Genomic DNA, 14627 nt, shown 5'->3' with positions numbered 1-14627 from the left:
CGGATCAAGATTTTGAGATAGCCATTTTGTTCCGCATAGTCGAAAACCATAATAACTATGTCTTTGGGGATGACTTACCCCCCACAGTCCCTGGGGGAGGGGCTGCAAGTTACAAACTTTGACCAATGTTTACGTACAGTAATGGTTACTGGGAAGTGTACCGACGTTATCAGGGGGATTTTTTTGGTTTGGGTGTGGGGTTCAGGGGAGGGGGCTATATGGGAGGATCTTTCCTTGGAGGAATATTTCATGGGGGAAGAGAAATTCAATGAAAAGGGCGCAGGACTTTCTAGCATTACTATAAAAAAAAACAATGAAAATATAAACATGAAAAAGTTTTTTCAATTGAAAGTAAGGAGAAGCACTAAAACTTAAAAAGGAACAGAGATTATTACGCATATGAGGGGTTCTAAAAATACTTTAGCATAAAGAGCGAGGTATTTAGGAGGAGATAAACACTTCACTCTTTATGCTAAAATTTTTTAAAATAATTTCAACTGTTTATTCTACGGCCTTTCTGATTCAGGGGTCATTCTTAAAGAATTGGGATAAAACAAGATTTAGTGTGAAGAGCGAGGTATTAACGAGGGGACCAACCCCCTCATATATATAATCAAAAATATAAGAATATAAAAGTTTGTTACGTAAGTTAATTCTTAAGTTATGTATTTTTTTTTACTAATAAAAACGTTCGTTAAAAATAAAAGATCTAGTTGCCTTTTTAAGTAACCGAAAAATTGGAGGGCAACAAGACCTCCTTCCCCACCCCTTATTTCTCAAAATCATCTGATCAAAACTAAGAAAAAGCCATTTAGCCAAAAAAAGAATTAATATGCAAATTTCATTTTAATAATTTATGTACGGAGAGTCAAAATCAGTCATGCATTAATTAAAAAACTTTCAGAAATTAAATAAAAAAACAAGTTTTTTTAAATGAAAGTAAGGAGCGACATTAAAACTTAAAACGAACAGAAATTACTCCGTATATGAAAGGGGCTTTTCCTCCTTGACACCCCGCTCCTTGCGCTAAAGTTTGATTCTTTCTCGCAACTCTACTTTTTAAAACAATAAAAAACTTTAGCGTAAGGAGCGGGGTGTCAAGGAGGAAAAGCCCCTTTCATATACGGAGTAATTTCTGTTCGTTTTAAGTTTTAATGTCGCTCCTTACTTTCATTTAAAAAAACTTGTTTTTTTTTATTTAATTTTCAATAAAGACAAGAGCTAAGAGCTCATATGGCACTTGTGACGAGGCGAGAAGAGCTAAGATCCAAGAGATCATATGGAATGAGCTCTAACAAAATTCTATGAATCAATAGATTGATTTAAAAAGGAAAATAAGAGGCTTAATGCCGGTCAAGATTTAAAATAAGAGCTCTGAGTCACGATGTCCTTCTAAATATCAAAGTTCATTAAGATCCGATCACCCACTCGTAAGTTATAAATACCTAGTTTTTTCTAATTTTTCCTCTCCCTTTAGCCCCCCAGATGGTCGAATCCGGGAAAACGACTTTATCAAGTCAAATTGTGCAGCTCCCTGACACGCCTATCAATTTTCATCGTCCTAGCACGTCCAGAAGCACCAAACTCGCCAAATCACTGAACCCCTCCTCCCAACTCCCCCAAAGAGAGCGAATCCAATACGATTCTGTCAATCACGTATCAAGGACATTTGTTTATTCTATCCACTAAGCTTCATCCCGATTCCTACACTCCAAGTGTTTTTCCAAGATTCCCCCCTCCAACTCCCCCCATTGTCAAAAGATCTGGTTGGGATTTGAAATAAGAGCTCTGAGGCATGAATTCTTTCTAAAAATCAAATTTCATTAAGATCCGATCATCTATTCGTAAGATACAAATACCCCAATTTTCACGTTTTCCAAGAATTCCGGTTTCCCCCTCCAACTCCCCCCAACGTCAAAGGATCTGATCGGAATTTAAAATTAGAACTTTAAAGCAGAAGATCCTTCTAAATATTAAATTTCATAAAGATCTGGTCACCCTTTCGTAAGTTACAAATACCTCAATTTTCAAAATTACCCACCCCCCCTCCAATTCCACCAAAGAGAGCAGATCCGGTCCGGTTATATCAGTCACGTATCTTAGACAGGTTTTTATTCTTCCCATCCAGTTTCATCCTGATCTCACCGCTTTAACTATTTTCTAAGATTTCCGGCCCCCCCCCAACTGCCCCCCCACCCCAGTTATGCTTGTTCCGATTGAGATTTAAAATAAGAAATCTGAGTTACGAGGTCCTTCTAAATATGAACTTTCATGAAGATCCTATCACTCCTTCGTAAGTTAAAAATACGTCATTTTTCTTATTTTTCAGAATTAACTCCCCCCCAATAGATCGGATCCGTTCCAATTATGTAAATCACGTATGTAAGACTTCTGCTTATTTTTCCCACCAAGTTTCATCCCGATCCCTTCAATCTAAGCGTTTTCCATGATTTTAGGTTCCCCCACCCCAAACTTCCCCCCAACGTCACCAGATCCAGTCAGGATTTAAATAAGAGCTTTGAGACACGATATGCTTCTAAATATCAAATTTCATTGAGATCCGATAACGCGTTCGTAAGTTAAAAATACCTAATTTTTTCTAATTTTTCAGAATTAACTCCTCCCCTACCTCCTCAAAGAGAGCGGATCCGTTCCGGTTATGTCAATCATGTATCTAGGACTAGTGATTATTTTTCCCACCAAGTTTCATCCCGATCCTTCACTCTAAGTGTTTTCCAAGTTTTAGGATTCCCCCTCCCAACTCCCCCCCCCAATGTCACCAGATCCGGTCGGGATTTAAAATAAGAGCTCTAAGACACGATATCCTTCTAAACATCAAATTTCATTGAGATCCGATCACCCGTTCGTAAGTTAAAAACACCTCATTTTTTCTACTTTTTCTGACGTCACTCGACAGACATAACACACAGACAACCTATTTATATATATATATATATATATATATATATATATATATATATATATATATATATATATATATATAATATATATATATATATAATATATATATATATATATATATATATATATATATATATATATATATATATATATATATATATATATATATATATATATATATACTAGCTGTTGGGGGCACTTCGCCCCCCCCCCCAAGCCCCCCATGCGCGCAAGTCGTTACGCGCCATATTAGTCACGCGCCATTGTAGTTGAGTCCCTGTGTACTACCTATGAATATAGATAGATTTTTATATGTGTTTTGAACTACGTAAAACTTGCGAATATACGTTCAGGTTACGTTCAGTGTCAGTGTTAGTGGAAAACACTTGCGAATATTTTTCAGAATTACCCCCTGCCCCAACTACCCCAAAGAGAGTGGATCTGTTCCAATTATGTGAATCATGTATCTGGGACTTGTGCTTATTTTTACCATCAAGTTTCATCCCGATCTCTCCACTCTAAGTGTTTTCCAAGATTTTAGGTTTCCCCCCCCCCTCCAACTCCCCCAATGTCATCAGATCCGGTCGGGATTTAAGATAAGAGCTCTGAGACACAATATCATTCCAAACATCAAATTTCATTAAGATCCCATCACCCATTCATAAGTTAAAAATACTTCATTTTTCTACTTTTTCCGAATTAACCGCCCCCCCCCCACTCCCACCTATATGGTCAAATTAGGAAAACGATTATTTTTAATTTAATTTGGTCTCGTCCCTGATACGCTTGCCAAATTTCATCGTCCTAGCTTACCTGGAAGTGTCTAAATTAGCAAAACCGGGATCGACAGAATTGGCGATTGCTATATGTCACTTGGTTAATACCAAGTGCCTCAAAAACCGGAAGATTTTGAATTGGGAAAATGGATAATATTGAATCTCAGCATTGGAATGATAGTAGGCTGTGATATATTTGACAACCATCGGAGAGCAGTGAACTTGAATACCAAAATATATCCTACCAAAATATATCCTATGACCAAACTGGCAATACAAGACATATGACAAATAGAAAAGGTACTTATCTCTTATACCCACCACACTCAAGAAGTGAAGTTAGATTAATCCTAATGAAATATGCCTAAGATTATTGAAAATAAAATACTTTAGTAACAAAATTATGGAAACTACAACAGAGGATTATGGACACAATATTAAATGGTTCGAACCTAACCAAACCTAAATACCAACTAAAATGTTTAGTTAAAAATATAACTACATTGTAGTTTATATCTCTCACGCTAAGCTGAATATCACCGAGTACTGATACAGAAAGAAACCGGTTCTGTCTGACCAAGAACTTGAGTTTGGTGGGTATAAGGGATTAGCACCATAATTATAATTAAAAAAAAGAAGAGATAATAACCGAGAAAATGAGAGAAATATCAGCCAGCGGTCAGAAAAGAAGTGAAACAGGAGTGTTTTCTTTTCTACTCTGTTTGAGTTTATTTCAATTGGTCAGTTTTTTTTACGGCTTGGCGTTGGTCCTTGTCGAAATATCTGCTTCTGTCCTTTTCGCTTCTTTTCTGTCCACTCGCTGATTTTGCCCTCGTTTTCTCGGTTGTTATTTTTTTATTTTTGAATTTTTTCTATTTGTCATATGTAACTTACAGATCAAAATTGAACACGGAGCAAATACTTCAGCCCGAATGTTTTATTTCCACAATTCCAAGTTTGTTTTATATTTCGTGATTCTGTTCAGGTAATTTTTATGGCACTTGGTATTAACCAATTGACATATAGCAATCGCAAATTCTGTCGGTCTGTTGATCCCGGTTTGGCTACTTTAGGCACTTCCAGGTAAACTAGGACGATGAAATTTGGCAGGCGTATCAGGGACCGGACCAGATTAAATAAGGAATAGTCGATTTCCCGATTTGACCATCTGGGAGGGGAGTGGGGGGCCCGTTAATTCGGAAGAAATAGAAAAATTGAAGTATTTTTAACTTACAAACGGTTGATCAGATCTCAATGAAATTTGATGCTTGGAAAGATATCGTGTCTCAGAGCTGTTGTTTTAAATCCCGACCGGATCTGGTGACATTGGGGGGGGGGAGTTTGGAGGGGGAAACCTAAAATCTTGGAAAACACTTGGAGTGGAGGGATCGGGATGAAACTTGGTGGGAAAAATAAGCACAAGTCCTAGATACATGATTGACACAACCGGAACGGATCCGCTCTCTTTGGGGTAGTTGAGGGGGGGGGGGGGTAATTATGAAAAATTAGAAAAAATGAGGTATTTTTAACTTACGAACGGGTGATCAGATCTTAATGAAATTTGATATTTAGACGGATATCGTGTCTCAGAGCTCTTATTTTAAATCCCGAACAGATCTGGTGACGTTGGGAGCGGGGGTTGGGAGGGGGAACCTAAAACTTGGAAAACACTTAGAGTGGAGGGATCGGGATGAAACTTGGTGGGAAAAGTAAGCGCAAGTCCTAGATACATGATTGACATAACCGGAACAGAACCGCTCTCTTTGGGGTAGTTGGGGGGGGGTTAATTCTGAAAAATTAGAAAAAATGAGGTATTTTAAACTTACGAATGGGTGATCGGATCTCAATGAAATTTGGTATTTAGACGGATATCGTGTCTCAGAGCTCTTATTTTAAATCCCGACCGGATCTGGTGACCTGGAGGGTGAGGAGTTGGGTGGGGGAAACCTAAAACTTGGAAAACACTTAGAGTGGAGGGATCGGGATGAAACTTGGTGGGAAAAGTAAGCGCAAGTCCTAGATACATGATTGACATAACCGGAACAGATCCGCTCTCTTTGGGGTAGTTGGGGGTGGGGGGTTAATTCTGAAAAATTAGAAAAAATGAGGTATTTTAAACTTACGAATGGGTGATCGGATCTCAATGAAATTTGGTATTTAGACGGATATCGTGTCTCAGAGCTCTTATTTTAAATCCCGACCGGATCTGGTGACCTGGAGGGTGAGGAGTTGGGTGGGGGAAACCTAAAACTTGGAAAACACTTAGAGTGGAGGGATCGGGATGAAACTTGGTGGGAAAAATAAACATAAGTCTTAGATACATGATTGACATAACCGGAACGGATCCGCTCTCTTCGGAGTAGTTGGGGGGGGGGTTAATTCCGAAAAATCAGAAAAAATGAGGTATTTTTATCTTACGAACGGGTGATCGGATCTCAATGAAATTTGATATTTAGAAGGATATCGTGTCTCAAAGCTCTTATTTTAAGTCCCGACCGGATCTGGTGACTTGGAGGGAGTTTTGGGCGGAGGAACCTAGAATCATGGAAAACGCTTAGATTGGAGTGATTGGGATGAAACTTGGTGGGAAGAATAAGCAGAAGTCTTAGATACGTGATTTACATAATTGGAACGGATCCGCTCTATTGGGGGGGGGGGGGGTAATTCTGAAAAATTAGAAAAAATGACGAATTTTGAACTTACGAAGGAGTTATCGGATCTTCATGAAACTTCATATTTAGAAGGACCTCGTGACTCAGATCTCTTATTTTAAATCTCAACTCGATCCAGCGTAATTGGGGGGGCACTTAAGGGGAACCGGAAATCTTTGAAAATACTTAAAGTGGTGAGATCAGGATGAAACTGGATGGAAAGAATAAAAACCCGTCTAAGACACGTGACTGACATAATCGGACCGGATCTGCTCTCTTTGGTGGAGTTGGTGGGGGGGGGGTAATTTTGAAAATTGAGGTATTTGTAACTTACGAAAGGGTAACCAGATCTTAATGAAATTTGATATTTAGATGGGTCTTGCGATTTAAAGCTCTAATTTTAAATTCCGACTAGATCCTGTGACATTGGGGGAAGTTGGAGGGGGAAACCGGAATTCTTGGAAAACGTGAAAATTGGGGTATTTTTATTTTACGAATAGTTGATCGGATCTCAATGAAATTTGATATTTAGAAGGAATTCATGTTTCAGAGCTCTTATTTCAAATCCTGACGAGATCCTTTGACACTGGGGGGAGTTGGAGGGGGAAATCTTGGAAAACACTTGGAGTGGAGGAATCGCGATGAAGCTTGGTGGATAGAATAAGCAAATGTCCTTGATACGTGATTGACGGAACCGTACTGTATTCGCTCTCTTTGGGGGAGTTGGGGGAGGGGTTCAGTGATTTGGCGAGTTTGGTGCTTCTGGACGTGCTAGGACGATGAAAATTGGTAGGCGTGTCAGGGAGCTGCACAAATTGACTTGATAAAGTCGTTTTCCCAGATTCGACCATCTCGGGGGCTAAAGGGAGAGGAAAAATTAGAAAAAATTAGGTATTTGTAACATACGAGTGGGTGATCGGATCTTAATGGATTTTGAAATTTAGAAGGACATCGTGACTCAGAGCTCTTATTTTAAATCCTGACCGGCATTAAGCCTCTTTTTTTCTCTTTAAATCAATCTATTGATTCTTAGAATTTTGCTAGGGCTCATACCATATGATCTCTTGGCTCTTAGCTCTTCTTGCCTCGTCACAAGTGCCATATGAGCTCTTAGCTCTTGTCAACTACCCCTTCCTGCAGTGGTGGTTCTGGCCTCTCTTGCGGCGGGGCAAAATTTGATTAGTGCCACCCCTTCCCCCCAAAAATTTTCAAGCCAAATTTTTACAAATATTTCGGTGCTTGTGTATTATACGGCAAACACTTAAGTGCTTCATTTATTTCGAACCTGTTCCTTTGACGCTCAATCCTAATTAAATATCAAAAATATGATAAAAAAATAATGCTTTAGAAACCAATTTGGGCTATACATTTGCACATTGGGGGGTGGGTTAAGGTATAGCGGGTCTGCATGCAAAATGTGTTAGGTGCAATTATTCAGCACATTATGAAGCAATAATTATTTTTTTGCTTCAAACTGTCCAATTACTTTACCTCCACCCCTAATATGCAAATATATAGCCCAAATTATTTATTTCTCATATATTCTGTCACTTGTGTCTTGTTTCAGGCTAAGCCAGAGGAAACTAACGCAGAAACCGGTTTATTTTCGAGTTTTGCCCAGCAGGAACTTGAATATTTGCTGTATAATACATAAGTGCCAAATTTTTATTTATTAACGAAATTTGTATTTATTGACAAAATTTTTCATTTATTTATATCTGACTTTTCTTGCTTTATATGGTTAAAATGAAAATTTCGGATTTAATTAAATTATACATACCGCCAACTGCCCCTTCTACTTTATTTTAATAAAAATAATATTTCCAAAATTAAAAAACAGTTATAAATATTAGATTATCCATTTGGATTTTTGCGCTCGGGGCGAATGACCACTCTATCCCCTAAAACCATCTCTGCATAACCCTTAACCCGAACGTTTTCATCCCGCATGTCCGAGTTTGTTTATATTACGTGATTTTATTCATGCAATTTTTTGTCTCCGCATAATTGTCCTGTTCATAAAGGTAATCTCTAATCTGGAAAAAGTCGTTTTACTAAGAAAGATGCGTCGTTCGGTTACGCGAAGATTGACGTCGTGTTTTAGCTCATGACCAAGGATTGGAGCTCTAAAAACAGAGGAGTATTATATCATCAGTAATGGAACAGTTCTCGAACTGATTACCCGAAGGGAAAGGGTGTCTGCCTTTCTTCCAATGGAGTTGTGTAAAGGAATATTCAAGGTTTTCTAATAATTTTTTGCAGAGGATTTTTATTTTGGATGCTGTGCCATGGAACCTAGGTTTGTTTTTTTCTCTGTGATATAGTCGCAGTGTGTTTTTGGGGGTAAAATTCTAGATGGTAGGGGTGCTTACGCACTATCGAAAACACAACCGAGAAGTTTGTTTTGTTTGATCTGAATAAACCGGTTTCTCTCTCGCATTCGGTTATAATTAGCTTATTCTTTTGTGAGATAAACTACGATGCAGCTATATTTTAATTAAATATATAATATATGGAGGTGGGTTACATTAGGTTAGGTAATGCGTTCTTAGTGGCCTGCTTTCAATAATTCTCTGCTGTAGTTTCTATAATTTTGTTACTGCAGTATTATAAGTTCATCATATTTGGTATATTCATTAGGATTAACTTAATTTAGGATAACATAAAGGCTCATATTGCCTATTGGTCCGATGATCTTTTCCTTTAAGTAATCTCAAAAAGCTCCAACTTAATACCCAAATCATTTCTTGAGATACACTCTTTTGACAATGTACATGTTCTTAACATCTTTTGATTTAGTTGAAATTTCTCCTCAATATTGCAAATTGAGTTGTGCAGCTGCATTTATGTTTTTTCCAAAAACTTTTAGTTTTGAGAAAAAAAGGGCCTCCCCCAGGCCACTCAGCGTGTCCCTAGGCTGCGATAGGGGAACGCCCTACAGATATGTAGGGTACCTCCATAGAAGAAACGGACCAAGGGGGATCATGTCCCTGAGGGTCCATAATAGAAATTGGGGCACCGTCGCCCGGGACCATAGATACAGATGGAGGAGGAAGAAGGTTCCTCAAATGTAAACTCAGTAGGGCCGACCGGCGTTTCCACACGTCCCATGAGTTACAAACCTTCTCCCAGTAATGGGTTAAATTGCATGGTGACGCTGAACCCCATCATGAGAGGATTCTCTATAGGAACACAACTGTGGCAGGGTGAAAGATCTAGATCTATGGAAAACGACCTCTGCAAAGGGCTGCGTCGGCCTTTTCAGGGTATCTGGAAGACTGGTGAACTCGCGGTCAATTCTATTCCCACTTGACGAGTGGCACCCCTCTAGGAAATTATAGCCTAGTAAACGACACATCATTTGCACGGGATTGTGATTAAAGGATAATTCTTGTGGGCTTGGTCTGTTTTGACGGGCTGAAAAACTTTTTCCTAGCTAATTTATCTACTATGGGTTGCCTTCCCTTAGTAGCATAATATTTGTAGGAATTAATATGCAATGAGTTAAGGTACTTAACTCATTAATATTCTTGGGACTGTCTGTTCAGGATTTCGACTCTAGTTGATCCCAGGGACTTCTTGCTGTCCGGTTCTAAGCCGGTTTAAGCGCTTTGGTGTAGACTTGAGAAGATAAGTTGATCCTCGTCCTGGACTGGTATCCGGGATCATTGCTTTTCCTGAGGCTAAAATAATTTCAATGATATAAAGAACATCAAAATTGGAAATATGAATGTTACGAAGTTAAAAATTAACTATCGTATCGACATTTTGACTGGCGAATTCAGAAGATTCGAACTGGACTTATTAGGATTTTCAGAAACTCATATCCTAGGTAGAAAGCATGAAAATAGGTGATATAGAATTTGTTTACTCAGACAGGGAGGATGGGGCACATAGACAGGGAGTAGGGCTCATGATGAATAAAGAAGCTGTCAAGTCTTGTTTAGGCTGGGAAGGTATTAATAATAGAATACTAATTGCTCATTTTATGATTAAAAAGTTCAGGGTATCAGTTATAGTAGTGTGTGCCCCTGTAGAACCTACTGACTTTAGTAACAAAATTTTGGAAATTAAAACAGAGAATTATGGAAAGCAGGCCGCCCAGAACGCATTACATTAAGTACCTAACCTAACCAATTGTATATAAAATATTTTATTAAAATACACCTGCATAGTAGTTTATCTCACTCATGCTAAGCTGATTGTCCCAGAGTGCATACAAATAAACCAGTTTTAAACGGATCAGGAACAACAGTTTGGTTGGCTTAATACGTAAATACCTTATATTTTTTCAACTTTCTCAGCGAAAATACTTTAAAAAAGGTATTATTCAATGAGAATATAAGAAATGATTTTCTTTCAGAATCAAGGCGGGAAGGTGGGCCAAAAATCTAGGGGTCAAACACCCCACTCAATTGAAGCCACAGTGGTTGATGAGTGGCTACACATCCTTTGAATTGCCGTACAGGATCTTTTGATTAACTTCCGTATCCAAAATTGTACGTCTAAAACCCACTGGTTTCATATGTTTGCTATTTTGCTTTCTTTTTCACCATCATAGATGCCCATATGTTCTTAGTTTTTGTTTAGTGAAGCCAACCAGGAAACAAGCAGCTTGCATAATATTCAAATATCTTACTTCCTCCTTGAAAACAGTTAATAGCTTTGCCATCCATTGAAATTTCATATTGCATCATTGATTTAATACGTAGTAAGGCATGGATGGAAATGAGCCAAGCTCTGTATATTAGTAATTGTAAATAAAATGTTATGTACTGAATATGGTTAAAGATGGGTTGCAAATCACTTAGAAATCCAAACGACTCCCACCAGAAAAATCCACACAGGAGCAGAAAATCCGTACTTCCGTATTATCCAGAACACACTCAAGAAGTAAATTTGGGTTAATCACAATGGAATATACCATAATATGATGAAAATATAATACTTTAGTTACAAATTTATGTAAACTATAGCAAGGACTAATGGAAAACAGGCCACCCGCTTTCCATTGGTTATAGATGGGATCGTCTGTCTGGAATCCAGTCTCACAATAAGTTCAGGAATCAGAAAGTCTACCTCAGCTGAAACGTCGCCTCAAGGCCCATCTTCTTAACAATTAGTAATGTTGAGTATTTTAGATTGAGAGAAGGGTATCACCCCCCCCCATTTTGTTAAATTGATTATTGGTTTTTGTTTCGTTTCCTTTTTTGTGTTTTTCTTCTTCTTTTTTGTAGTTTATTCATCTTATTTATTTTTCTTTTTGATGATAAGTGAAATATTTTAAAGAAATGGATCTTATCTGATGTCAGCTATGCTTACAGGCCATTGCGGCCTATTTTTTTTTTTAGCTGATGAATGAAAGTTTATAGTATTGTTTTTTGAATAAAATTACCTACCTACCTACCTACCTAGAACGCATTATATTAAATACCTAACATAGCCTATTCGAAATGCCAACTCTATACATTTAATATCTAATTAAAATGTACCTGCAACGTAGTTTTTCCCTTGGGCCTAAGCTAATTGTCTCCGAATACAGACAGTTATAAACCGGTTATCTCAGATTCAACAGAACAATTTTCTCGAGTGTGTTTTGGTTAATACAGAATTACCGAAAATCCTAATCCAAATTCTGCATATTAATGGTTCTAGATCAAACATCATGCCCTGTACATGGTTAAAGGTGCATAGTAAAACACTTAGAAACCCCCCCTCCACTGGAAGAATTCCATTAGAGAGTGTAAAGATAAGTTCCACAGAAGACGGTAAATTGATACACAACAGAAATTACAATGAATGATCAAGTCAGAGTTAAAACGAATTGAAAATGATAGCAAATCTTTTTTCGGTATTTGATCCGCCATTATAGGGTGTCAACCAGGTATGGAAAAAGCTCCAAAGCTGCCAGTGGCAGAATTTGACAGAGTTCCAAAATCTGCCGACACTTTGGCAGAACAACTTACGTTTTGACGGTTTTTTTCTTTGAGCAAAAAGTATTCTTATATGCAAAAATGGAATTTTCGGACAAAATCGTCCAACAAATTTGAAAACTGTCAAGTAGCTTTGCTACTCTGCTACCCCACATTTTGCACGGCTGGTGTCAACCCTACTCTTGTTTGTGGTAATTTCTGCTCGGTTTAATTTCTACTTGATTATTCATTGGAATTTCATTTCGTTTTTATTTATTCATTAATGGTTATTTCTGTTTGTTTGAATTATTATTTTGCTTTATTTTTGCTCGTCTTTGGTTTAATGTAGCTTTTTACTTTTCTTTGAAATCTTCTTTTTTGGAATCTTTTTGAAGATTCCTTGGTATTTTTCGTTCCTGGGTCCGGGCCTGTGCATAAATCCTAACCTGCAGCCAATGGGTATATGAAAGAGGAGTTCAGCAGTCGATGAAGTGAGTTTGCCTTCGTGGAGCAACACTAGCGTGTAGTGAATGTTTCATTTCTTGTTAGTCGAGTATTGTAGACGACATTCCAAAAAGTAGAATATTTTCCTCTCCACTGTTATAAACGTCTTCTAAATTCTTACTCCCTGCCGCAGTCCATGTCCCTAGCGTACACATTGACCTAGTGCCAAATCTATTGGTTATGTAATATTGCTATATTGTGAAGCCTTTAAAACCGGATTCAGTGCTCATTGTAGTATTACGAAATTCATTGCGTTATCACTTAAGACGAGGTTTTTTCTTCAAACAGGTTGTGGTTACAACATTTTTGCAAGCTCCTTTCGAACAAACTCAAGTTCGCGCCGTTTTACATCATGATTATATAATAAGGTTTTATTTTTTATTGACACTTTTGGTAGTTTACTGTTTATCCAATTTCTTTTTCCTTATGTGATAAGGCTACACGTATTGGTGCACACGGATCCGAGCCATTGGGGGAGGATGTTTGAGAGGGTTTTATCAAGGAGTGGAGAAATATATTTTATATTCGTGAATTTTTTGTCTTACTGTAGGGAACCCCCTGGGTATAGAGTCAGGGGTATATCAGGAAGAAGTATGCTAGGCTTCATGGAAGGATTCCAAGAAACTGCAAGCAACTATTTTTTTTTTGACGTGAAAAAATACTATGAAATATGTTTTGTTTTTGATAAAATGAAAGTGACATTTTAACCTTTGGGGGATTTGAGGAGGCTTGTTTGAGGTAATTGCCTCACGGAACAAATTTTACTGCTTGCGTAGTTTTTTGTATTGTATTTTTTTATGGCACTTGGTATCTACCAAGTGCCATTTCTTATCTTCTCAGGTGTCAGGGGCTAAATGAGCTAAGAGGGAGATTTCTTTAGGTGGGTGGTCGTGAGTCCCTTCTTGGAACTTTGAAGTCGATGTCGAAAATAAATATAGTAGCAGTGGCAAATTTTGTCCGGAAGGGTCTTGTTATTCGAAAGTCGATTGTTACATAATTTAGTTTGTTTGTTGTTATATATGTATGTATACGGCCTGAAAAAAGGCTTTAAATACAGTCATTCATTCATTCTACCAAGTGACATATAGCGTCACTTGGTAGATACCAAGACAGACCCATCTGGGTCTGGGTCAAGACAGACAGACCCATCTGGTCTGTCTGTCCCGATTTTGCTAGTTTGGCTACTTCCAGGTAAGCTAGGACGATGAAAATTGGCAGGCATATCAGGAACCAGACCAGATTAAATTAGAAATTGTTTTCCCGATTCGACCATCTGGGGGAGAGTAAGTGGACGGTTAAATCGGAAAAATTAGAAAAAATTAGGTATTTTAAACTTACGAACGGGTGATTGGATCTTACTGAAATTTGATGTTTGGAAGGATATTGTGTCTCAGAGCTCTTATTTTAAATCCCGACCGGATCCGGTGGCACTGGGGAAGTTAGGAGGACCTAAAATCTTGGAAAACGCTTAGAGAGGAGGGATCGGAATGAAACTGAAACTGGGAAAAATAAGCACAAGTCCTAGATACGTGATTGACATAACCGGAACGGATCCGAAATATTTGGGGGAGTTTGGGGGGGTGAGGGTTAATTCTGAAAAATTAGAAAAAATCAGGTATTTTTAACTTACGAAGGAGTGATCGGATCTTAATGAAATTTCATACTTAGAAGGACCTCGTAATTTAGATCTCTTATTTAAAATCCCGACCGGATCCAGCGTCATTGGGGGGAGGGACTGGAAATCCTGGAAAACACTTAAAGCGGAGAGATCAGGATGAAACTTTGTGGGAAGAATAAAAACAAGTCCAAGATACGTGACTGACATAACCGGACCGGATCCGCTCTCTTTGTGAAGATGGGGA

At 38.0% G+C, this 14627-nt stretch overlaps 1 protein-coding gene across 4 annotated transcripts in view; it reads left to right on the top strand.

The window, feature by feature from the left end:
• LOC136032330 (protein cycle-like) overlaps positions 1-14627 on the top strand; it is a 158159-nt gene that overhangs the window by 47157 nt on the left and 96375 nt on the right. Inside the window, exon 1 of one of the 4 annotated variants that reach the window (XM_065712640.1) lies at positions 8491-8648. The exons of the other annotated variants lie outside the window; for them this stretch is intronic. Coding sequence (XP_065568712.1) covers positions 8638-8648 — 11 coding nt within the window. The 5' untranslated portion in view covers positions 8491-8637. Of the gene's footprint in view, positions 1-8490; positions 8649-14627 lie in introns of those variants that run through there. 4 annotated transcript variants of the gene reach the window in all.

Source organism: Artemia franciscana, chromosome 10 (assembly GCF_032884065.1).
Source record: "Artemia franciscana chromosome 10, ASM3288406v1, whole genome shotgun sequence".
Lineage (NCBI taxonomy): Eukaryota > Metazoa > Arthropoda > Branchiopoda > Anostraca > Artemiidae > Artemia > Artemia franciscana.
This window is presented reverse-complemented; position numbering and strand designations above follow the sequence as displayed.